Raw genomic sequence first — 24,770 nt, 5'->3', positions numbered from 1 at the left:
TGACATCGGCGTCAAACAGTGAATGTACTGTGCAAGAAAAAACGGGGCTGTACATCTTTTAATTCGTTGCTGTGAGTATTTTGACAACCCTATACTTGCACACCCGACAACACATCGCCACTTCAGCCGTATACAGCGCCTAATTCAAAATTAATTTCGTGAGCTTTCCATTTGCCTTGACACACCTTCTCTACACGCAAAATCCAGCATTCACGTATACTCAGTTTGCAGAAGATTTCAAGAATAAACGCGGAAAAAATGGTGCCTGTGGGCTGTTTTGGCAAGAGCACAGCCGACGCCTCTGGACGTATATACTTTTCCCAAGACGACAAAACCTCCCGACGAATAAGGGGGCCATGAAGACCGAATTCAACTTTGTTCAATTTGAAACAACAAGCTTTGGTAACCATTCAGCTCCATTACAGCCACGAAAAACTTCTTTAAAGCTAGAAAAAACGCACAAAAATATTGAAAAGCTTTGATATTCACGCTGTAGTGGCGTAATATAGGAAAAAGGGAAGCAATCGAGGCCAGCAGTAAATATAGAGTGATCAGTGTGGTAGCTGGATGTTAGTATTGAAGTGACAGGGTCAAACGGAAGTGGAGGTCCCACTGCAATCACCCTGTCATGTTTCTTGGCGGTGGCTTTGGCCGGCGGCCGACAATTGCGCGCACACACAAAAAAATTAAAGCAGTTCCACTCAATGTAAAAGCTGTCGGAAGTGGAGAGCAGTGATTCGCCACGATGGGCTGTAGCGCCGTTATCCGCTCACTGCTGCAACCAACGCCTTTCAAATTTCCCACCTTCGCAGTGCTCGCGCGCCCCCTGCCTGAAACTGCGCCAGCGGGAGTTCTGTTCATTGTGTGCTTGCTTTTCCTCCCGCACGTGCCGGCGTTGCATTGCCACTTTTTTTCGCTTACTATCGTAAAAAAAAAAAAAAAACAACCCCACGAGCGTTCCTAACTAAATGAACGCGGGCGCTGCCAGTTAATTACGTTCATTTTGCCTCAAATGTACCTACAGTTTTCTTTGTTCTAAACAACGGGTAGATGTATGAGAAGCGCAAGCGGTTCACGAGTTTCGAACGCTTATGACTATTTATATAAACAGCTTGGCTTTCGAAGCCTCTGGGTTGCGCCGCGAGGAGAGCCGCTACGACGGAATGCCGTATGGTTCTACTTGGGTCCAGCGAGCGAGCTACGGCGACAAGACGTGCCCCTAAAACGCTCTGCACTTAAAAGAATCCTGTGACGTCATAGCGATGTCACCGGAAAGTTGCGGGGCCACCACAAGTGCTTCATATGTTTTTGTTACTATCTCTATTAATTGTTTGAAGCTGGCCAAAAATATTAGCATCATTGTTGTCGGAACGAAGCAGTCTTTGTAACGAACAAAACTTGTATTTTGTCTTCACGGCCTCCCCAAATTAAACTGCCGTCCTCTGACTCCAGTTTGTAGGGAACGTCCCTGAGCCTCTAGTTTACGTTTCTATCACGCAGCTGTGCTTAAGAGCAACAAATTCCGCACAGAGCGCAAACACTCTTAGAGACACGTGCTTTCAGGCGTCACCGCGTTGGCAGCGAATGATGTGCGTGAAAGTTTGCGCGCGGGCTGGGCGAGCTGCCTTCTGCTGCGTTCACGTTTCCCAAACTCGGGCGGGGAACGCTATGTATAGCATCTGAGGAAGCGAGGATAGGAACTTCGCGGAGGCACCGTCTGGGGTGAAAAACTTCCTGACGCCAATCTCGCGGCTCAAATCTTCTGCGCCATTTTTTGTTCTTTTGTTTTGGGCGTCTGATGACTTTGCACACCCCCTTCCCCCGCTGCCCCCCCCCCCCCCCTCGACGTCGTAAAAAAATGATTTTTTTTTCTTTTTTAAAGCGCGAAAATCTAAAGCACGAATCAACTCATGCTCGCATATGACATTGAATGTAGTTGCGAGGCATTCGATCGGCACGGCTTGGGGATAGTGCTGATGCATTGTTTGTGATTTCGGCAGTGTGTTACTTCCGGATGTAATTCATTGCCAAATCAAAATCATTTCTACATCATGAAACTAAGACTCCAAAAATGGTTGCTCCCTATTTTCTTTTCTTTTTTTTGTTAATATCTGGAAAGCGCTCGGTAGCAGCTCATGCTCTTTGCTTGTGTTTGTTCTCACCCGTATTTTTTGTGTTTTCCACCCGTGTCTATGTGCTTGGACTACGGGTCCTCTTGTTCAACATAAAAAGGGCGACTACTACTTCTAAAAATCTCGTCTTACCAGATTCGCACCCCAGCTATTCCAATTGCTGTGCCCTAACTGAAAATTCGAGCCCCGACTAGCCTAACACCACACCAATTGTTGCGTGGTTTTCTGTATTTTTTGTGAGAGCAGAAATGTTGAGAACATATGACCCTCATACGTCCTCCATTTTCTGCCATTGAGTAAAAAAAAAAAGGAAATGTGATGCCCTGAGCGGAAATATGTTTCTAACTTTGTCCAAGTTTTCTAACTATGATAAATTTACAGGACGCAGCATAAAAGTTGTTATTGCTGTAGTATGCAGTGCGTTTGGAACATCTTCTAAACGTACATTCTTTACGTTGAGAAAAACACATAGCTCGGTTCAATTGATCTTTCCACATCAAGACGATGAAAGTTAGCGAAAAAGGCCGAGGTTGCTTGCTGGCGGAATGCCAGCGTTCCGATACAAGGTGCCCTCTTTTTGCCGACAGTCTGACAGCCTAACAGCTATAAATTTGTCTTCGTTCAAAGCAAAGCGCGCAAGCTGTCACCGCCGAAGCTGGGAGAAGTGGACGTGCTCTGACTACAAGGCTTGTTTTCTTCATCACGACTCACAAATGAATGTCAGTTAGTTTGGCCCCCTTAGAAAAGGCTGCCAGTCTGAACTCGCCTTTGCTTCGCAGGCGTGTACACTTGTAGAGCAAACTGAGGCTTCGATTTCTATAACATATTGAAAATGTGAAGATTCTTACTTTTTTTACTGTCCTCCGCCGCTACAAATAGCACCAACAAACAACTCAGTACGTGCTTATTCAGAAGTATTTCTGCCACAAAGAGCAAGTTATCCCAAGTGCCATAAATAAATACTACAATACTGTTGGATGTATTTATTAAATTAACACTCCAAGTCAATGGCAAGGGTACTGTCACGCTATGCGGAAATGTAAGTAATAAAAAAGGAGAACACACTAAGTAACGGAAGCGAATTCCCGCGATGGGACGGCGCTGCAGCCTTCAACACCTTGTGCGATCTTTAGTTGTAGTTAACGGTGATCACAACCATAAAAAACAGCACAGCATCTCCGATAATATTTAGCTTCGTAAGACACTCTAAAGGATACGATTCGTAAATCGTAAGGTACGAAGTCCATACGCCGTGTCAATAACTCCATGCAGCGTTACAGGGCTTCGACAATGCTACGCGGAAAAAAGTAGTCCCTCAGCACGTCCACTGTCTCCTCCTGTAGCGAGTGCAGGCGCGGATGAACACGGTACAGGTGCGTGTACCTGCTGCCTTCATTGGCTGGTGCTTCTGTGTCCAGCACCATCCGATGACCGCGGTAGTATTCACAGTGCTGTACCAAGTTCATGAGCCGGAGTGTAGCGTTCCGGGCCGACCATTCTTGCTAGGAACAAGCTTCGAACTAGACCCTTTCCTAGGATCACAACGTCACAAATCTGGATGAAGATGCGATAAAAATGACACGCTCGTTGTGCAGTCCTTGGTGCACAACGCAGGAACCGCAAGCGCGCTCTCGAAACGTGGGTCGTATTTCAAAGGTTGCACTAAGCCACTTTACACGGTTAAATCGAACCAGCTTAGGCAACCTTTAGCGTCGCCCGTCAAGAAAAGTGGTGACGCCCATAAAAAAGTGAAACTGAGTTGATCTTAACTTCTGAAAAAAAAAAATTCTGGTAAGAATGCTCAAAACGTCTTTAAAAGGGCGTCCTAAGGAGTCTTTTGAACAAATAAACAAAATTGAGAAAAAGTGCTTCGTTCTAGAGCAGCTGCAAACGAGGCAAATCCTATTGCCGCTGCTCTTGGCGTAGAAACAGGCCTGTAGCGACCGCCTTTGCCAGCCACGTTTCTTGCCACAACATCACTGTTTTATCACATGGTGATTCCTCCCCATGAATGTTGTTTAAAGGTAGTGTAACTCTGTTAACTCAGGATCTACAACTTAATAGTGCCACGGTCACACACCTGCATGACACCATTGGTTGCTCATACGTGCCGGAGCTCTTGCCTTTCAGTGCTAAAAAATCCTGACTCCCGCATACTATATTCGTTAAAACAATAAAAAAAATCTTACGCACAAAAAATCGGAGAAATTCCGGAAATTGTGACTGCTTCCTGTGTTTTTGTGCCATATTGGAGAGCGCAGCATTTCGGCATTATGGAATCCTGACTTCTCACGGTATACAGCTTTCATCCTAGCGTAATCTTTCGCCACCTTCTGTCCATTTCTTGTGTATGCGCCCAACCGGCGCACTCACCTGTGCGTACCACCCCTTTTATCCTTCTCTTATAACGAGTTTTCGCCCCTTGCAAGTGCAAATAAATTTACTATTGTTTTAGTGGAGGAATGAGTTATGCTCATCTGGGAATTCCCAGAAGAAACTAGAGGGTGATGTAATGACCAGCATTTGTTTAAATATACGCATTTCATCGTATTAACAACACATCATGGGGCATCTGTATTTTTCGCTCATCTTCCCACGGCCTTTTTCGTCGTCTCCGAAGCAGCTTCCTTGCACCGCGTCTGATCGAAAGCTAACGGAGCCTCAGACATCCCACATCCACATATGTGAATATGTGATGCAGACCGGTTAACGAAATAAAGCTGGCATTTCCAACTCCCTTTCCTCTCATTTGGATCAAAAACTTTTTGGCCTAGGGAAAACAACAGTGCGGAAGACACGTCAAAAAATCCCTCTGCAACATTCATCCCTGTGCAGATAGAAGAAGAGAGGAACCTGGACTAGGACGCAAAAACTATTGGAAGCTTGCGGAGTACGAACCAGTTGAGGCTGCTTTCTGTTTTTTTTTTTTTTTCTGATGCCAAACTCGCCGTGCACGAGCATTTTCTTTCACTTTCGCCTTAATCAGAAGACGCAGGGCGGCAACCGAACCTTCGACCCGTGACCGAACCCTGCAGAGCCCCGGTTGGCCATTGTCAGTGAGTTGCCCTTACTTGTACCAGTACGCATATGCTGCTATATACGGAACCTTTGTTGCAAATGCTCATATAGGATATCAGCTTTGCCGCGTTCTCATCGTGTCTCCTCTTTTGCTTTAGTACAACCGCGGTAAACGGCATGTAGCCTCGCTTCTCGAACCCCGGTACAAAACACTCTGCCAATCTCTCGGCTGACTCACACTGGCGAAGCGTAACGCGATGGCATAGCCCTTGCGGACGCAAGGGGAGCGCTGACAAAAGGTGCCGCCCAGAAGGCTCTGGTACCACCATGGCAGCCCCCACGTCATCAAGTGCCCGACAAAGCGGTTTCCTCGTCACCAGCATAAATCTTATATTCCCCATGACCAGGCACACTTGTGCTTGTGCCCACTCTGTCTTTTCGTTGAAGAAGGCCAGGTTCTCCTGGACCCTCCTGTGGGTGCACGAGCAGGTGGCCCTACGTGGGCGGTCGGGGAGCCCGGGGGAGGAACTGGACGGCCTTCTGTCCCCGCTTGGTGCGCGGGCCCGGCTTGGGCACGCCGGACTTCTTGATGCCCAGGTACCAGCCCTTGTCCTTGTTCAGCTTGCTCAGGTAGAGGTTGTAGCCGCCCTCGTACATCTCGTAAAAGATTCCCTCCTCGTCCATGCGGTTCTTCTGGCACGCGCAGAGGGAGCGAGAGAGAGAGAAGGGGGGAGGGAGGGGGAGGAAACAAAGAGAAAGAGCGCGCGTGTCTTAGTCCGTGCTCAAGAACACCCATAAGGGCTATATAGATTCACTGCAATTAAGTTTTCTTAGCATGTGGAACAGGCGAAAACTTGTTCCTTGTACTGTGTTTTAAAGCTGGTTTTGCTGTTTATATTTCCACCTTTAACAATAACTTGGCTTATCACCAGAAAAAAAATCTTCATAACGAAACGAAAAAAAAAGTGTAGTACACCAAGGATTTCCTTAACCTCAAGGGCTACCTTTTACTTGATAATTCCCCGGCATGAGCGCAATTCCCCGGTTAGAAAAATCTTTCAAAGTCGCCAGTGCTTCTCTGCTGGAAAATTCAGCTTTAGCCAGGAACTCTTACTAGGAACGCATCGGGAGCCCGTCATATACGAACTATCGTTTAAGTGCAGATCACACAAACAAAATGTACTTGGCGGTATTGGCGGTTTCTGATGCGGGAATAGTAACCACCCAGCCACCAGCCTTTTTCTTCAATGCACGGAGATGGGCCCCCGAGCACAACAGTCGAATGTTACGAGAAATTACGTCAAGTATGGCCAAGCAGACGAACCGAGCTATAATACATCAAAAATAGGCGGAACACACACACGGGCATTCAGAGAGGGGCACACGTGAAAATTTCGACCGCGACTCCTTTTATAATGAGAAAACCAACTTGCTGCTTTCATGAATGATTTTTATAAGCGGTTACGATGTGTAGGGGGCGAAAATTAATTAATCATTGTTTGTATAATATGAGTCAAATTGAACCAGGTAGACGTGAATTGTATGTGAAGGACGATGTGCGTTCATTAAAACAACTTTCCGAGGCCCGTACCTACATGTGACACATGATCGCGCGGTTATTCTACCAATAACGTGTACTCCATTAGGCGGCTTAGCACACCCGGGGCGGAATTGTCAAGGTGTGTCCATTTCATGCCTGTTTCAAAGTGTCCTAGGGAGCTCTGATTGGCTGAAAGCAGACGACACGGATGTGATGCCGCACAAGCAAGGCGATACCATTGGTCAGAGGCCTCGGAAATACAATTACGTCACGATTAAAATGGACACGAAATGAACATTTTTGAAACGGACAGAACTCAAAATTCTGCCCCTGGAGAGAAAAACACGGCCGTCCCATTCTCTTACCAGCTTTTTTACTTGTACACATAACCGTGCGGGGTATTGTACAAGAATGGACACAAGCTGCGTGCACTGTTCGATAGGGCTGTTGGCGATAGGCTTGCTCGCTCCTTTGCTTGCTGGGTAGCTGTGCCAGAAAGGCCATTTTTGCGTTTTATGCACTCGGCGAGTTTAACTGCCTCTACTCAAATCTTTATTTTGTTGGTCTACGACCGGCTGCGAGTGAATCGTGTAGGCTTTGCATACGTACACATACTGCGCTACAGATTAGGTGCAGTAATGAACGAACTTAAGACACGTCGGGAAAACCGGTTCCTAAACCAATTCTGAGTCAAAAGCTAGCAGAGACGACCAAACAAGCTAGACCCGGTTACAATAGGTACGGACACAGCAACATGCAAGACAGCCTTCTTAGCCACAGCAGCAGCAGCAGCAGCGTCATCAACATCACCAAAATCCTCATCAGCACATTCAGCCGTGTATTCGTGACGTGAAGATGGTTGCGACACGCAGCACGACCTGTAACTACGGCAGAATGCAGATATTCCTTGCTTTACCGTCCTACATGCGTTAGAATTACCAGCAGCCATCGTTCCAAGCCACATCGCCACCGGTAAGCCATCAATCAGCAAGCCACGCTGTCATGGGTTCCGACCAGAACACCACGCCCGGTCGCGCCGCGGACAGACACCCTGCCACTGGTCATGCAGCAACGAGCCACGCAGTGGCTAGCGATTCAAGAGGAAACAATGTTGCCTCAATATCTACCGGTATCGTGCAATCTTCAGGCCGCAAAGCAGGCGTCCTCTAGAAGCTTGTAATGGCCAAGCGCAAAATGTCCGGAATACTGAGTACAGAGTTGAAATCCAAGAATACCAAGCTTTTCTGCTCGTCGCTACATCTCGACAATTTAACAAGTGCACGGCCGGATCAACGTGCCATACTTTGTTCCATTTCAGCGCCCATGAATGACGATCAGCTGCCAGGAAGAATGGGAACGAGGAGCCGGACAAGCGTTGAAGGAATCCACATGGACGACGACATGGAGAAACAAGAGCGGCCAAAGAAAATGAGCTTCGCCTCCCACGAAAGCACAGACATCTCAGCTTCGGCCACAGCAGCCACCCTGGATTCAGGGAGCAAGCTCGTGCAGAGCCGCAAGGGAGTTCACCAAGACCAGCAAGGGGTGGAGACGGCCTGCAGAGCATGCGAGCTGCCACCTGCAGTCCTGCTTTCGGCACATGCTCCGCGAATGGAAAAGGATGTGGAGGGGACCCATGGGAGCCTATCTTGCGAAATAAAATCCCGCGGAGTTGGACCTCGCAAGATGTTTCTCGGGAGTCTCTCACGCTGCAACGAATAATGCTGAAGATTTCCCTCCCAGAGTATCGATGCTGAGACGTGGCCCCATCGCGGGAAAATATCTCGCGTTAAGGACCGTTCTTCGTATAACCCTGTGCACAAAGCCGGCGGGAATGCAGCAGGACGAAACGTTAATGTCATGTTATTACTGGGTATCGTACCTGCCACTGAAGGGCAATAAACCGTGTCCTCTGCAAGTTGTTGCATGCTTACTATGAAGTATCATGCCGCCTGCCCCAGCTCCGTTTCTGATAACTTGTCATGTATTAGGCCCAATATTTCGATGTACTTATCATCGCTGTCGTTATCACTGCATTGCGTGTTGCGTCGCTGCTGTGAGAGGTGCGAGTTTTTTTTTTCCTCTCCCGAAATATTAATTTTGCTTGCACGAGCCCCTGTAGAACAGGTCGCGTTTTGTACTTCACTTTTTTTCGCAGACAGACTTCACATGTGGAGTCATTATTTTGCCATCAGTAAATTACAATTTTTCATTACCTGCAAATTAGGAACTTCCGAGTACTTCAGTCACGAATACATAAAAATGAATTGAAATATAACGACAGATCAATTTTGTAGTCAAGCGGGGTCATAAAATATTTTTACTATGCATAAAATGCGAAAATGAATCGACTGATAAGCAACCCAGCAAGTAGAGACCGAGCCACCAAGCACGAAACAACTCACGGCGTGTTGCGAGGAGATTTTTGCTCTTTATTAGCCAGTTTGTACACGTCGGCGTGATCCATTGAGGTTACCTGGAGCTGCCTTGGTAACAAAAAATTACCTTCCAGGTCAGCTTAGCAGCCGATCGGCTTATACGTTCTTGACCAATTCCCCGACTGGGTATGTGAAATAAGAGGATGTTGCCCTGGGCAGTATCATAATCAGATGAGCCTTTATACGAGTATAAACAATGTGTATTTTGGAACCGTGATCCATCGATACAGGCAACCTTGCTTCCACCCTTTACTGTCCTTTTAACTAGGGGCATCGAATTCAAGGGGCCCACTAAGAATTAACCGTGTTACGCCGGCTTTCAGTGAGGGAAACTCTTAAGGAATCCATGCACGTACGCAACTTATGCCGACTATTTCTTCTACTTTCGGACTTGACGTCACCTCATATTTCATTTCCTGCACGCTTTCCCGGGTTTCTGTACAAGAAGGATAGTTTCTCCGTTGTTACAGTCTAAATACTTTTGAAATTATGCTTTGGTTTGGCCACTGTCCAGCATTTACTGGTCATTTCACGCGGTATTCTAAACCAGGGGCACACCTGAAACATGCGGATCTAGGAGTGGGTGTTGAGGCATACAATCCCAGCCAAGTTAAGTTCGGGTTCTAGACAAGACACAAACACGACCAGACACACAGACTCAGAGTGACAGTGAACGGGGAGAAAGATATTCCAGACGAACGCGTTTTCTTTGGCAGTAGGAAGAGATAAACACTCAGCGTGCCCGTTTCCTGCATGCATACGGTGGTGGGCAGACTTTTTTTCTTTTTTGTTAATCCCGGGTGTATGTTTACCTTGGCGTAGACTCTGCCTTCGGCATCCATGGAGACGTAGAGTCGCGTTTCGACGCTTCTGATCCGCACTTGCCCGATGTCGTGCGAAAGAAGCTCCAGGATCGCTGCGAGTCGCCAGAAAATGGAAAGGTCATGTGTTGAAGGGCAAACGCAGACTGGCCGCTACAGAGTGCAAGATGCATATTGCGCGAAATGTAGAGAGGCCAACACACTTATCTATAACAGAACATTTTGTTCTTCTTGTCTTCTGCTACCTTGGTCTACAATTTTTCTAGGCAACACTACTGCAACAGTTTGAGGTTTAGGCAACAATCATTGTCCCCAACATTATTTTTAGAAGAGCGCGTGCCAGTACATTTGAGATCGAGGCAAGTGAAGTAAAATTCGGGATTATAAACAAGTCGGTTGAGCACTATACATGATAACGCCGTGCTATGGATTGCAAATCTTGTAAAATATAGTGCAACAAGACAGAATACATGAGTTGGAGGGTATGCTATCCTTTGATACAAACACGAATATTTTGCGGTGTATGCGCTATAGTCAAAAGCTTACTGAAGGTGGCTGACGATTGATTGAGCTCCTAAAGCTCAGCTATAGGAAGCTTTTCAAGCGCGAAAAAAATGAAGCTGGAATTTTCTAGTCTCATTTATATTCCTGTTGGCCTGAACGAAGTTTTATGCCTACCACCAATCTACGCTAGTTTAACTTCACTTAATTTTACCTTTGTTGGCATTCTACAAAATATAGCCGGTCCGTCAGGGTCGTTACGGAAAGCTGCGTATTTTTTGACGTCGGTAAATTTGGAGTTTCGTGTAAGTCTAACCATTAAGGTGTCGCCAAAGACAAATCCACTGCCTTAGTTAGTCACTTTTCCTCTAGCTGTCGAGATTAAGTTTTTCTGTTTTCGAGCCGATCCATAGCGTAGCAAAACACTGCGAAAGAACGACAATGACATCAACAAAAGTTGGGCACCAGACGGTTCAGCTGTTGGTGCAACCATGAAGTTGCCCAATTTCCAGTTACTCTGCGCATACCGGTAAACATGGATGAAAGTACAGATGCTGCCTTGGTGTATACCACAGCTTTCGGCAACTAGAATTACCGACATGGAGCGTTGGGCAGAGCGTACTGGTATGCATGTTCGAGACGTGTGCGAATTTTGTACCCGCGGCACCCCGACTGCAGGATATCAGTAAGGGACGCACAACATCAGTAAATTATTATGTACAGTCATGGACAGGTGAAAGAAATTAACAGCAGACGACAGATATTGGTGGCACGGTCCAGCTGCGAGAACGGAAAACAACTGCGACGAGATTAAACATGTGTTCGAGAGTGCCCTTCGCTGCTGCTGTACAAGTCAGCCGGTTACGGCTGCAACGCTATTAAGCAACTTTCACGCGTGCGTTTCCTGCGATCTACCTTACCTGGAAACTTTTGGTCACGTCAAGACTAATATTTTGTCACGTAATCGGCAAACGTGAATATAAAAGGGACACCATGACACCTGAAACACATTTGGTAGTGTTCATTTCGTCCCTCAAAGCGATGTCGACCCAGTGAATCACTAAGCGGTATCCTAAAAGACCATTCTTAGATAAGTAAACCCGACGAAACACGCATGTGCTAGCAGAAGGATTCGCTGTGCAGCAGAGAAGACGGGCCGGCTCGAACAAGCAGCAGCGAAGGGCCCTCTCGAACGCATGTTTTATCTCGTCGCAGCTTTCCGTTTTTGCGGCTGGGCCGCACCAGCAGTGTCCGTCGTCGGCTGTTTTTTTTTTGTTTGTTTGTTTGTTTGCTTGTTTCAGCTTAGGCTGTCCATGACTGTAAATTTTCATCATTCTCATATAAAATGCTGCTTAGACACTGCTTAAATTCAATAGAACTTTGGAACAGCTTGGGTGTGGTGCATCAGGAGTGACTGACATGTTAGTAATAGATGTAGCATAGCAGCGGAAAACCTGAGAGCAAGGCACGCACGCACGCACACACACAAAAACACACACATACGCACACGAACGCACACAGAAGGGACGTCGCTTTGTCCCAGATTATGCCGCCCCGCATTCGGGTGAGCTGTGTGACTCGAAACGTGCGCAGTTCCAAATGTTTGTCGACAATTGAGGCGTTTTTTATCTCGAAACGAGCCGAATACACCTAAAGCGAATTTGAGAAACAAAAAACGAAAGTTTGTTACAGGACCTGAATGCAACGCTGTTGACAGCGTTGCATTCAGGTCCTGTAACAAACTTTCGTTTTTTGTTTCACAAATTCGCTTTAGGTGTATTCGGCTCGTTATATGGTCTGGCGTATATAATAGCGTATATAACGCTCGTTATAGCGTTATATACGCTATTATATCGCCTGTTTTACATGTCAGCTAGAGGAATTTTATGACCACAGGTAATTTTAAAAAATACGTGGCGAATATGAGCAATATCAGGATGATAAGTTCGGATTTGGCTCGTACTAAATTAAAACATTCAAGTTGATGTGGCAGTCTTATAAAAACGTTATTGCAATTCGCTTTCGAGAACGGTGCGATGAAGTTGTGGCGGAAGAGGCAGTACACATATATGCAATAGTGCGTGCTTCAAGAACTGTATAACTGCACATGAAAGTCAGGTGAGTCCTCTTGTCGGCATTAGCAGCTCTTTTTGAATGCTTCCGTAGGATAATTTTCCTGGGCACGCCTGAAGACACTCGCGAATTAAGCAAAGTCTTCATTACCTTGTCGTGAATTTTCAAAACGCTTCACAAGAAGGCTTCTTATATCTTGTTGTTCACCTTAATGAAATGCCTCGTGCTCACAGACAGAGGGGGGGGGGGGGGGGTGGAGGGAGTTTGGATTTTCCAGGGTTTTTCAGCGGCGGCTAATTAGTTAAGTACCAAAATGGTAAATATGGCAGTAAAAAAATAATAACCAGATTTACTCCGCAGGCACTGGGGAGACGAGATGATATGATTGTTTTATATCTCTCAGTTTCATTTCGTTCACTTCTTCTCCCGTTCACTTTGTCGTAGATGTCTGGGGACAGACCTGTCGCCGATCTCCGAATTGCCGTCTGAATTCATGATAATTAGGCCAGCTCCGAAAAGCAAATAAAAACTTCTGAAAACAGCCACAGAACCGTGCGATCAGCCACGCCGAAAGCGAACTCGATCCCTGTGGGCAAATGGATTTGACTCATTTTGATCCGTCTGTGAAACAGTAAGATCTGGCTCATTTTTTATACCAACTACGATTTTCGTACACATTTTCAGGGCGTTATCTCACCCATTTTCTTGCCACCTTTTTTGTAGGGGAAAGCCGCCGAGTTTTTCTTGCCACTACAATTTTGTGTGACTTAGTTTCGGTTTCTGCATTTGACTAATTTCGAAAAAAAAGACGCCTCAATCGCTCAGGAGCGTAGGGTCTTTATGAGAGACCTGGATCCTAATGTGAGACATTTTGGACGCGTAGGAACCTGAAACGATTTCCTAGTAACGCCTCTCAGCCCACCCTCGCGCAGGCATACACACGCACAAAAATAGGTTGAATTCTGTATTGCATCCCATTTCCCTAAAGACAAAGGTTGCGTGATTTCATCTGAAACACGTTGCGCTCGGAAGTGTAGCCATAAAAACAACACGACACCCTTACCCTTATGCGAATTTTAACTCTAGATGCAAACAGCGCGAACAACCACAGAGGTGCCAGGAAAACAAACGGTGAAGTAAAAAAAAGAGTTTCTGAGAACAGCGGCCGGTTGGTATGCGGCACTCGTATAGCGAGTACGACGCAACGCGTTGACACTCACACGGCCGAGAAAGAAAGGGTGCTCTTTTATATTGTGAAATACCAACCGGCCCGCAAATACTTCGCGTAAATCTCCGGGTTTTAAAACAAACAAAACGTAGCTGCGTACGTGCGAACCGTGGGAATCACGGCGGGAGAACGTTTAGCGCAGTTGCCGACTGGGCACGCACGGAGGAAATGCATGGCCGAGCCGTAAATTACACGCCCTATCGAGACCCTAATCGCAAGTTTTACACGAGACGGAGCACGTACTTATGCATGGGCAATCAGTACGGGTATTAGAGTGGCTGCACATATGAATAACGCAGTGATATAAAAATAATAACAGCGTGTGAAACCAGCGGATCAGTGACATATCTATCCTCGAAAGCGTCAGTCTTTAGTCTAATGACGGTAGTAACAGCGTGGGAAGGCATCTTCCGCCCAGACGTTTAGCTCAGCACAATTACGGGGGCGCGAAGTTTTGTTTGGTACTATACAACAGAACGTGCGAAGATTGATAATGTGTTTCCACGCCTCCTTGGGCCAAGGTTCAGAAAACAGAGAAAGTTTGGGGGAGGGGAGATTTGACACCGCTAAGGAGGTTTAAACTTGTAGGTTTTTTTTTTTTTTTTAAGTTGGGGGGGAGGGGTGCTGTAAGGGCAACGTTGCGGATTAGTTTCTAGCCCGAAGGGCTCTTTGGCGTACCGTGCATACGTATGGCTGGCCCTGAGTTTCTGTCCCCCTTGAGGTAAGACCACCCAAGGCGGAATCGCGTGCAGTCGGTAATGACGACTGGCTTGAAAATGGATTTTTGAGCCCTTGCTTTGCAGTAGCAAATAATGCATTTAGAATGAAAGTGAAGTGCCCTGAGATTTATTGAAGTGAAAGCTTTTTTACTGCGACTGCTGGCGTCCTGTCAAAAACACTAATGGATTTCCTGATAGACCGGCAATCGGTCGACCGAAAAGTTCTGATAAGATATCTGGACACACGGCATGTGCGGGAAACCGGGATTCCATTGTGTCAAAACGCTTACTCGAAAATCGCGAAAAGTGACGGTTTTGGTTAAGACAATACACGTATCGACCATGAAGAAGGAGTACAATAGTATACCTTCATCTCATAAACCGCGCATCGGTGTACATTTAGATATTTCGTAGATGCGTTTACTTAGTGCGCGAAAAATCGCCGCATGGGTTCGTTCTTTCTTCGCGATTTGGGTCTTTGAATGTTTGACGATCGATTGGACGCGCTTCCAGAGAAGGTTTTGACGCATGTTTTGTGCAGTTTTGATGTGAGAAAGCTCTCACACTTCTGTCAGCTTTTGTTAGGAAGGGATGACGAAGTTTTTGATACTCTCAACGTCATGTCCTATTTTTTTGGGAACTGTGGGATGTGAGAGGGGTGACAACGTTCTTACATATTCGCACTTCTAGTTTTGTCATTGGTGCATTAATGAGACACAAACGAAATTCTTCAAGTTTCAATGAGTGGCAACAAGCACCACCTATACCAGACCACATTGACCACACTTCTTCGCCATTTAAAGACGGTGCCTTTCGCAGATTTCAGGGACTAACTGTTCACAGTCTATAATGTGCTCGCGAACGGATAAAGAGCAATGAATCTGAAGGCGTGAAGAGCTTGTGAATCATTTGTAGATGTGACAGAGGAACTGCAAGAGATAGAACCCGAAAAAATCTGAACGTGAACATTTGTGCTGAACATTTATGATTCTTCAAGAGCCATGCAGACTGAAAAATTGTCCTGGTCGTATAGCCGAACGGCATAGGACTATAGTTAAGACCCAGAACAATGCCCATTGCGTTTCTCGACACTCAGCTAGGCATCCGTAGCTTGATATTGTAACATGTTTTGGCAGGCGCAATAGCTGATCTGAGCAGACTATTAGTTTTCTCAAAGTAAAGCCTTGCCATGAGCACCAGGCAAGACCATGTACGAAACCGCTCCCCAGCAACGACAAATGGCCTTTAGTTCAGGGATGTACGCACACTTCCGACGCATTTAGGTAGAGGGACACAGCAAGGGCCCCCGAAAGAGTGGGACCTGATGCAGTTTGAGAACGACTGACTGACTGATTGTTGGGTTTAACGCGCCGACGCATCACAGGCGATGAGGCGCGCCGTAGTGGAGGGCTCCGGATTAATTTTGACCACCTGGGGATCTTTAACGTGCGCCCAACTCTCGTACACACGGGCGTTTTGCTTTTCGCCTCCATCGGAAAAGCGGCCGCCACGGCCGGGAATCGAGCCCGCGTGCTCGTGCTCAGCAGCGCAACGCCTTAGCCACTGAGCCACCGCGGCGGGCTTCAATTATTGTAGTTAGCGAGCGTGTGGGACGACGTGGAACCGAGATTACAGTGTCGTTTGCGGAGAAACATTCCAGCACGCACCGCCATAGACTACAAGTCTTTGTGAAAAACGTACCTGACGCTGGAACTCTCGGGGACCACACAGTCCGACCAATTGTATGGCGTCCCGCTAAGGGCGAACTAGCCAAGACCAAATGAATGGAAAATAAAATTAATGGGGGATTCATCGACGGGTCTTTAAGAAACGGAGTGAGCACCTATTCCTTCTCCTTCGTGAACAAGGGCTCGGCCCGATGCGGGCACAAATTTGCTCCGACTTTAGCATCCCGCAGCACGACGTTTCTCGAAGGCCCCTCGCACACCATGCCAGCAGCGCTTTGCGTTCTAACTGCTTCAGTGGTGACATTTTCTCGCTCGAGCAGCGGCGTTAGCTGCGTGCCGCTCCTTTTGTTGTCCACCGGTATCGGCAATTTGTCGTTGCCATTGCCATTCCAGCCTGCCTTGCCGCTTGCTCGGCCCTGAGCTCGCGTCACACTCCGTTTTACAGCGCGTTCAAGTGGCGGCGGGGCGAGTCGAGAAGCAGGACGACAGGGATCGTCGCGCAGAGGCAGCGTTGCGAGCCCAGCGCCACAGCGGCCAGTGCCGCTGCCAGCTCGGAGCTCGGTTTGACGTACCCTTCTCCACGCGCGCTGTTCTTTTGTCACTTCGTGACCCCGGATCAACGGCGCAAATTTTGGCCGACATGCCCACCTATTGCTGACGTAACAAAGCGCGTTTATCAACAAGAAATAGCTAGAATGTTGTGTACCCCCTGCGGTAAACTATACTGCAAAGGGGGAATGCATGATACCCACTATCAAAAATCACAGACGTTAGAAGCGGGGTAGCTAGAGGTACCGGTAATTTTTTACCCATAACATTACATCCATGAAATTGTGTGTTTTATTTGTCGTTAGAAGAACCCAGACAGTTTTCTGTACCATATTCACTGTAGTGCTCCTCCGTGCCTCGGACAACGCCCGTCGCCTCCTCCTCGTCTTCGACTTGTCCGCCTTCGATCACCTCTTCTTCTTCACCGCCCGCCGTGGATTCTTGGTTGGGGAGATGCACGGGGTTGACAGGAGCAGAAGAAAACAAAGGACAGACGCCATAAGAATCTTCTACAACTACGTGACAGACGAACATTGAGGGAGTTTTGGGGGCGACAGTTGAGACACGGCTGGCTTGAAGCTCACGGTTGTAACAACCATGACGGCGATGAAGACACCGAGGACAGGGCGGAGGGATGACAGCAGGTGACCGAGTCAGGGTACGAACAGATGGAAGCAGCTCGATTTTGTGCGAGCGATGTACGATGGGTCGAGAAGAGAGGGGAGGAAAAGGCACGTGAGGCTAGAAATCAACATTGCCACAGACAGTAGGAGGTCAGGACACGCCTGTTGACAGGACTCCGTAAATGTGTTGCTGTACGACGGCACCAGGGACTGGAAGCCATTGGGACGCACAAAGAAAACGATCACACAAAGGACGAAGGCGCTGGCCAAAGAACGACACCGTGGGAAGCCACAAAGACTGCTGAAAGTGCAGGCGAAAGAACGAAAACATAAACAGCTCTGATATCATTTTTTACTCTTCGTTCTCGTTTCGCGCAATCCGTATATAAGGCATACAGCCAAGATTTGAGCTATGATACAGGGGGATTTAATGCTTCAATAATTTAAAAGCGGTTATAAACTATATTTCAAAATTTTCCCTGAGCGGTAACCTAAGAACTAAGAACCAAGAAGCGGTAACCCAAGAGCGGTAACCCAAGAACTACCTGATGAACAGAAGTAGTTATATGTCTGCAATCTACGGATCGCGAGCCAGCGGCTATCTATACAGTAATGGCTCTGGTCCCGAATAGGGGTATCAAGTTTTGATAATTCATTTACCATGATGACCATTCGCGAGACCTGTGTAAACACAGCTGCCAGATGGAACGCAAAAAAATTGCAATAGCAAAAAATCAAACGAAAGTTATGAAATTCGATGGTACCCATTTGGGTACTCCGGGTCTTGCTTACCCTGCGGACGCATTGGAGCGCTCGCGCCGTTGAAAGCCAATTTTGCCGCCTGCCTGTTCAGAAATGACATGACACATCGCGCCACCTGAGGGGGCTTAGTGAAAGTAAGGCATGCTTTTTGCGGTGAAGCAACTTTTGACACGCGAATTTCGAATGGGGGAAAGCTTTTGCCTAAATTGTAATGGTACCCATTTGGGTACCCAGGGACTGAGGGAGGATATGGAAATTCATTGGTACCTACATTTTGCCTATTGTATATAGAAGAAATGTCGTAGTCATGATGTACAAGAGATGATGGCTGCCCTTTTGCCATCAGGACTGTAAGCAGGGTGCTTGCAAGTGGGGGGGGGTCGGGTATAAAGGAAAAATGATTGGGCTAGGACGCATTGAAGGCGTGTGTGGGTGACGATAAACGAGCACGGCATACAAACGCGCACATTCATAGGAAGCAACAAAGGTAGTGCTAATGAACGTACAGCATGGATGCACGGATAAAGTACTTTGACGGATTCGGTGAGTGCAGTACTTGACGAGTAAGACGAACGTGCAGACATACATCCCAGACGCACGCACAGAAAGAGGACAAGGGTTTCAAGCTTGAGTCCGTGAACACGTTATTGCTCTATTTTGCAAATAGCTGAGCATAAGACTTCCCTCAAATGCAGGTAATAATTTCTGCGTGCGCCTGTTCCTGAAATTAGCGTTTATTGCATCATAACAATTGAGGTTATCGTAAACATAAAATTATAGTCTGCACCCTTTCCCCAGTTCGAGCTGAGGACACAAGAGGGAACCCCCACAAAGTTTCAGGTGGTTCCAATCTGCACGCGTTGTGTTTAAGAATTTCTTTCTCGGCTTTCCTGATGAGGTAATTTCGCCTGCCCCTTCCGCTTTTTCATTTGAAGCAGAGTCTCCGGATACTTTCTTTATCGTTACGTTCGATATTTCTACCTCAATAATATATATTAAAGCTTTATCCCCGAGGTGCAACAAAACACAACTTTAGTCCTGCGCTGGTTAGCGCTGGGTGTCTACTGCGATTGCGTCAAACATACACAGGACGTTAGGACGGCCACCACGTTAAATACGAGGCCAAAGTAAGAGGCAGACTGGTTGTCGTCCGAATGATTGGGCATAGATTGTGACTTTAAATTACGGCCGGGGGCCGAAACTGAGCATAATTTGTGGTATTTAGTGAGGGTCAGTGTAAAAAGAAGGACGAAATGAGCGTGAAAAGCCAATAGATGTTCATTTACGAACAATTCTTAAACTTGGCCGCACGAAGTCAAATTTTACCTGGAACCTAACCCCCCCGTTGCATACAGAACATCAAATAGATATGTCGCCTTCACTTGCAGCTCAGGGGAGATATCGGGAGATATCAGCTCGACGCAAAATTTCATGTCTGTCTTTTTCACTAACTATACTACAGCTTTCCTCACCTACATGGCTCACTTTTACTTCCGCCTGTCCGAACATCTCGTCACTATTTAATTCCATGAGTATTCAACGTCTGTTTGGCTCTACTAACGCTTTTAACAAATCATTTCTTCCTACGGCTATTGAAGAGTGGAATGGATTGACGGATGCTACTGTCAACGAACAAGTTGCTTTTAAATTTAGAGATTTATTACTAGCCACCCTTGACTCTTAATCGCTGTTCTTCTTTTTTCGTTGTTTGTTTCCTGCCGCCTGTATATTTTGGACTGCGAATTGACTGTTAAACAATTCGTTTTACATGATCTGTGCTCTTTTTGTTATTTATTCCTACCTGTATGTTTTGGTAATTCAAAAACTGTAACCATGAACTGCATTTTCATTGCCATTTGTACTTTGATTGTCCCCGCCCCCCTTATGTAATGCCCCGAGAGGGGCCCTTAAGGGTAAAATAAATGATGATGATGATGATGGTGATGATGATGATGGTGATGATGATGATGGTGAAGTCTTCCGTCTCTTCTGTCACGATTTAAAGAATTTAATTGACACAATCTGACAAAAGCAAAAAAAGAAAGGAAGACCCGCGAAGCAAATCTATTGCGGTTGCCGATGCTGGACATGCGTTTTCTTTTTTCGGTTAAAATATAAACATTCTACGGGAAAGCGCGTATCGTTGTCCACTTCTTTTTCGTTCGAAGTGATAACTTTAAATCCCAGTTTGATGATCTCAGCGCTGAAGTGCTCATGCGTGGGATCCTTTCTCAGTGGTGGTGTTGCTAGCGCAAACACGAAACGCTTCAACAACCAGTCCCAAATAGTGCAAATACTTTGATAGCATGGACAGTCCTTCAGTGAAAAAAGCACTATAACAAGTTCCCAGGGGTCATACAGAACCAAGCGGGGAGAGGGTGGTGGAGTCCGCCCTTGATGTCTTATAGCGTCCACGCACAAGCTTCTCGCGATAGTTTTTTTTTTTTTTTTGGCACAGAGGCAATATCTCGCCCTATACAAAATTTCTTTTATATAGGGCGAGCTATATAAACCTATACAAAATTTCTTGCGCCGAGCTTTGTCGAGGGATTTGGTGGGCCCTAGTTTGCAAAGATTCTATGACGTCACTTTAAGCTGCCGTTCCTAAAAGATCATTGTAAAACAAATTGCACCCATGCTTTTATTTTAACACAGACGACAGCTCGCTTGTAAATGATGAAATTTAGGTCTATCAGTCTCCCGAATCAGGCAAAAAATAAATTTCAGCATTTACTTATGAGTCGTGACTCCCTGGTGAGTAAGTAATGAGCCACTAATGATCAACAAATTACTAGTGGCCGAAATTACTAGTACAAATTACTAGTTACACACAGCCGCTCCCGCTCTCATAGAATGCTGTTATAGAACGTGCTTTTTGCCTGCATTAAGCTTCTTGACCTATCACCTGAGAGAAAACATGCACCCGCATACGAATAGCGCCGATGAACAGCGAATGTTCGATTTTCATTGCGCGCTGAAGTGCTCTTATCGAAATTTCTTCAGGTTCACATTCATCCCAATCTGTTCCATTCCGTAAAGTTGGCTTTCTCTCATCGAGAGAATTCTTGCAGAAAAATACGCTTTACAGTATTTCCAGCGAGCACGTCTTCGCACCTCGACATGAATGGTCGGTATATCTGCTATAAAATTCACCCCAGACTCCGTGAAGTTGAAACATGTCGAAGCGCTTCTAACCCCATAACTTCACAAATTTCTTAATGTTTGCTTCCCACTCTTTATTGTAAAACCTGCGGGAATGGAACCTGCTGCTGATAAACGATAAGTTTGAAAGCCGCATGCTTCTCATTCATTTCCTGGGCAGAACAATATACACTTAACAATCTAGGAAGACCCTAATGATACGTTCATCTTTAATATCAAGCCATCGATGTCAAGGGGAGGTAGCGCTTTCTTAGCTCACAGATGCCCGTGAAAAGGAAGCATGCGTTAAATAACAAGCAGCTAACTCGGATGTACTTTGTTTTAACTTATTTACGCCGATAGGAGACATTTTTCGGGTGTCAAACAGGGTGTCAAACGACATACCACGACAAGCTGACCCCCCCACCCCCTCCCCCCCACTCGGGGGAAGACGACGCGAATATAATGGTAATGCAATATAAGGAGCGACAAAGCACCCTCTCATCGCTAGACATAACGGGTCCGCTGAGTTTGAGTTGGGAGACCGCGCTGCTCAGTACGGACCCAGATCCAGAAGAAAATAGGCAGTTTTAGCATATCGTTACCGTGTTTGCGGGAGTAGACTGCGCAGCGCGAGAGTTACCGCGAACGGTAACTTACCGGCACAGGCTCCACCGTCGCCAGCTCTTCCGGTAACACGGGAAACGGTAACGCAAACACGGTAACGATATGCTAAAACTGCCTACTTCGGCAAGGCTAGCGACCGCGGAAATTCCGCGTAAATTGCCCAAGAGGGTCGCATTTTTGCTTTCGTGTCTCGTGTGTTCCCGAGATGCAGTGCGATGAAAGCAGAGTGGGCGCGCGTACCGTATCTGTTGTACGGCTCCCTGGTGCCGAAGACGGTTCCGGCGGGGAAGACGGCCAGGTTGTGTCCCGTGCGGCAATATAGCTGCTTGACGGGTCCCAGGTGGTCGGGCAGGTTGTCTTCGTCCCGACCTCCCAGGAAGCTGGGTCGGAAGCGAGCCATATTGCTCCAGAAGGTGCTCGCCTGCTGCTGCGCCTCGCCCACCAGCCGCGCCGGGGACCAGCGCGAGCCGCCGCCGCCGCCGCACGCGCCACGAGACGGCGACGAACTCGCGTCTGGCGCGCCCTCGCCGCCATCGCCGCTGCTGCGGGGTGCTGACGAAGCCGCCGAGGAAGCCTCGCCCGCCAGGTCAGTCGCCTGATGAGACGTCGGAGAGAGCGCATCAATCAATCAATCAATCAATCAATCAATCAATCAATCAATCAATCAATCAATCAATCAATCAATCAATCAATCAATCAATCAATCAATCAATTAATCAATCAATCAATCAATCAATCAATCAATCAATCGATGATTGATTGTGGGGTTTAACGCGCCGACGCAACGCAGGCGATGAGGCGCGCCGTAGTGGAGGGCTCCGGATTAATTTTGACCACCTGGAGATCTTTAACGTGCGCCGAAATCTCGTACACACGGGCGTTTTTGCTTTTCGCCTCCATCAGAAAAGCGGCCGCCGCGGCCGGGAATCGAACCCGCGACATCGTGCTCAGCAGTTCAACGCCTTAGCCACTGAGCCACCACGGCGGGCAATCAATCAATCAATCAATCAATCAATCAATCAATCAATCAATCAATCAATCAATCAATCAATCAATCAATTTTAGTTTGCCATTACGAACTGGGGTCGAGAGACAGAAGCAGTCAATGTACACTGCTCGACTGGCCCTTCCACCCTTCCAGGTGGATAGGAATTATGCGGAATTATCCGCAAATATGCTTTCAGTGGCCCAAGTCGAGGGACTCACCAAAGCAGTAATAAGTGCATGTAAGGATTCGGTAACTTTCCATAAAAAAATCAAAGCCAGCTCGCACAACGGTGCAAGCCTGATGTCACAGCAGAGCTGTGTTCGTCTCACTAAGATAAACTCTACGAACGTCATATAAGTCACTGATAACGATTTACCCTGTGTACGTATATGGCACTCGTCAGCAGAAGACTAAATCAAATGCGAAGTAAGCCACTTAAGTGCTTTATTTGTACAGTGCCCTCTTCAGTCTTCGTACACTTCACCGTCAGCCGCCGCAAAGTCTTGGTCGAGCGCTCTCTCGCCGTTGAAGACCAGTACTACTTCTTGTTCTTCTTGGCGATTGCATTCTCGCCTGGCAGAGCGACGCGCTTCCTGATAAGCCGCCTCTTCTTTTGTCGTCCTGATCTTCTTTGGTCACCCCGTACCTCATGTGTGCGGCACAGGGTTGGAGAGGGCTCTTCCGCCGCCGCCGAGGCGGTAGAACCTTTGGGGCGGCTGACGATGAAGTATACGAGGACTGAAGTTGGTACTGCACAAATAAAACCCCGTTATATACTTCACTTTCCGTTTGATATGGCCTTCTGCTGACGAGCGCCATATATATATAGACAGGGTCAAGGGTTCTCAGTGACTTATATGTAGCGGAGTCACGAACGCTTGCTACAGCATTCGCTTACGTGATAATGATGTTCTTGTGATTCGTCTGCGTATCGTTGTATGAATTACATTTTTACTATTGTCTGCTCCTGCCATCGCTCGCTCGGCGTTGCTAGTGACAACCACCTGCGCTCATAAAACTCGGCGTATCCATTTTATGAGCGCAGGTGGTTGCCCCTAGCAACGCCTAGAGAGTTACGTCATGAGGAGACATCCATTATTGGACCATTAAGAATGCGCGAGCGCCTATTCCCTCTCCATCGAGAGCATGAGGCGTGGCCCGATGCGCCCGCCTAGCTCCGGCTGTATAGAAGCCCGCAACAAGGCGTTCATCGCACTCCCTACTCACACCGTGGCAGCCGTGCTGTGCGTTCTAACAGTTTCAGTGGTCCCGTTTGCTCGCTGTAGCAGCGGCATTGGCTGCTTGTCGCTCCTATTCTTGCCAGCAGTATTGGCATTTCGCCTCCCTAACTCCCACTCTAGCCTGCTCCGCCGTCTACTCAGCCCTGCACTCACGTCACACTCCATTTTACAACGCGTACATGCGGTGACGGAATGCGTCGGGAAGCCGGACGACGGGCGCGTCGCGCAGAGGCAGAGGCGCGAACGCTGTGCAGCCGTAGCCAATGCAGCCACTGGCTCGACTGATCTCTACTACTTTTTGCTTCGTTAGTGGAGACCTTGACATCACCTTTGTTCGTACGCGTTCTACCGTTCTCTAATCTTCTGTCGCCCTATGTCCACGGATCGATAGCGCAATTTTTTCGACATGTCCCATTTATGATTGCTTAGGAAATAAAAGCTCTTCAGGAAAAAGGAATAGGGAAGACGTTAACCTTCAGCTGATTTTAAAAGCGATAATCGCTATTAGGGCCCATCAGATCGGCTTCGCGAAGCATCGTTTTGAAGCGTATACGTGAAGGACACGGAAAGATAATTTCAAGGTCACCGGCCCGAACAGTGTCCTTTGCGATTGAGGAGACCACGACGTCATAACTGGAAATGACCTCTTAACCGAAAACAGCATCATTTTCGCCTGTGCCA

General features: G+C 47.2%; 1 protein-coding gene across 6 annotated transcripts in view; it reads right to left on the bottom strand.

Annotated features, from left to right (window-relative positions):
- Positions 1 to 1,848: 1,848 nt before the first annotated feature.
- Positions 1,849 to 24,770, bottom strand: part of Bnl (fibroblast growth factor branchless) — an 88,880-nt gene continuing 65,958 nt past the window's right edge. For 3 of the 6 annotated variants that reach the window (XM_077707506.1, XM_077707511.1, XM_077707512.1), the window contains exons 2-5: positions 22,101 to 22,455; positions 17,037 to 17,147; positions 9,941 to 10,044; positions 1,849 to 5,843 (exon numbers count right to left, since the gene is read on the bottom strand). In XM_077707506.1, coding sequence (XP_077563632.1) covers positions 5,646 to 5,843; positions 9,941 to 10,044; positions 17,037 to 17,147; positions 22,101 to 22,455 — 768 coding nt within the window. In that variant the 3' untranslated portion in view covers positions 1,849 to 5,645. The remainder of the gene's footprint in view (positions 5,844 to 9,940; positions 10,045 to 17,036; positions 17,148 to 22,100; positions 22,456 to 24,770) is intronic. The other 3 variants (XM_077707508.1, XM_077707509.1, XM_077707510.1) reach the window with 3 other exon arrangements.

Source organism: Haemaphysalis longicornis, unplaced genomic scaffold, assembly GCF_048455015.1.
Source record: "Haemaphysalis longicornis isolate Haplotype H1 unplaced genomic scaffold, Haemaphysalis longicornis Haplotype H1 scaffold_4, whole genome shotgun sequence".
Classification (NCBI taxonomy): domain Eukaryota; kingdom Metazoa; phylum Arthropoda; class Arachnida; order Ixodida; family Ixodidae; genus Haemaphysalis; species Haemaphysalis longicornis.
Note: the sequence above shows the minus strand (reverse complement) of the source record. Positions and strands in the feature narration are given on the sequence as shown.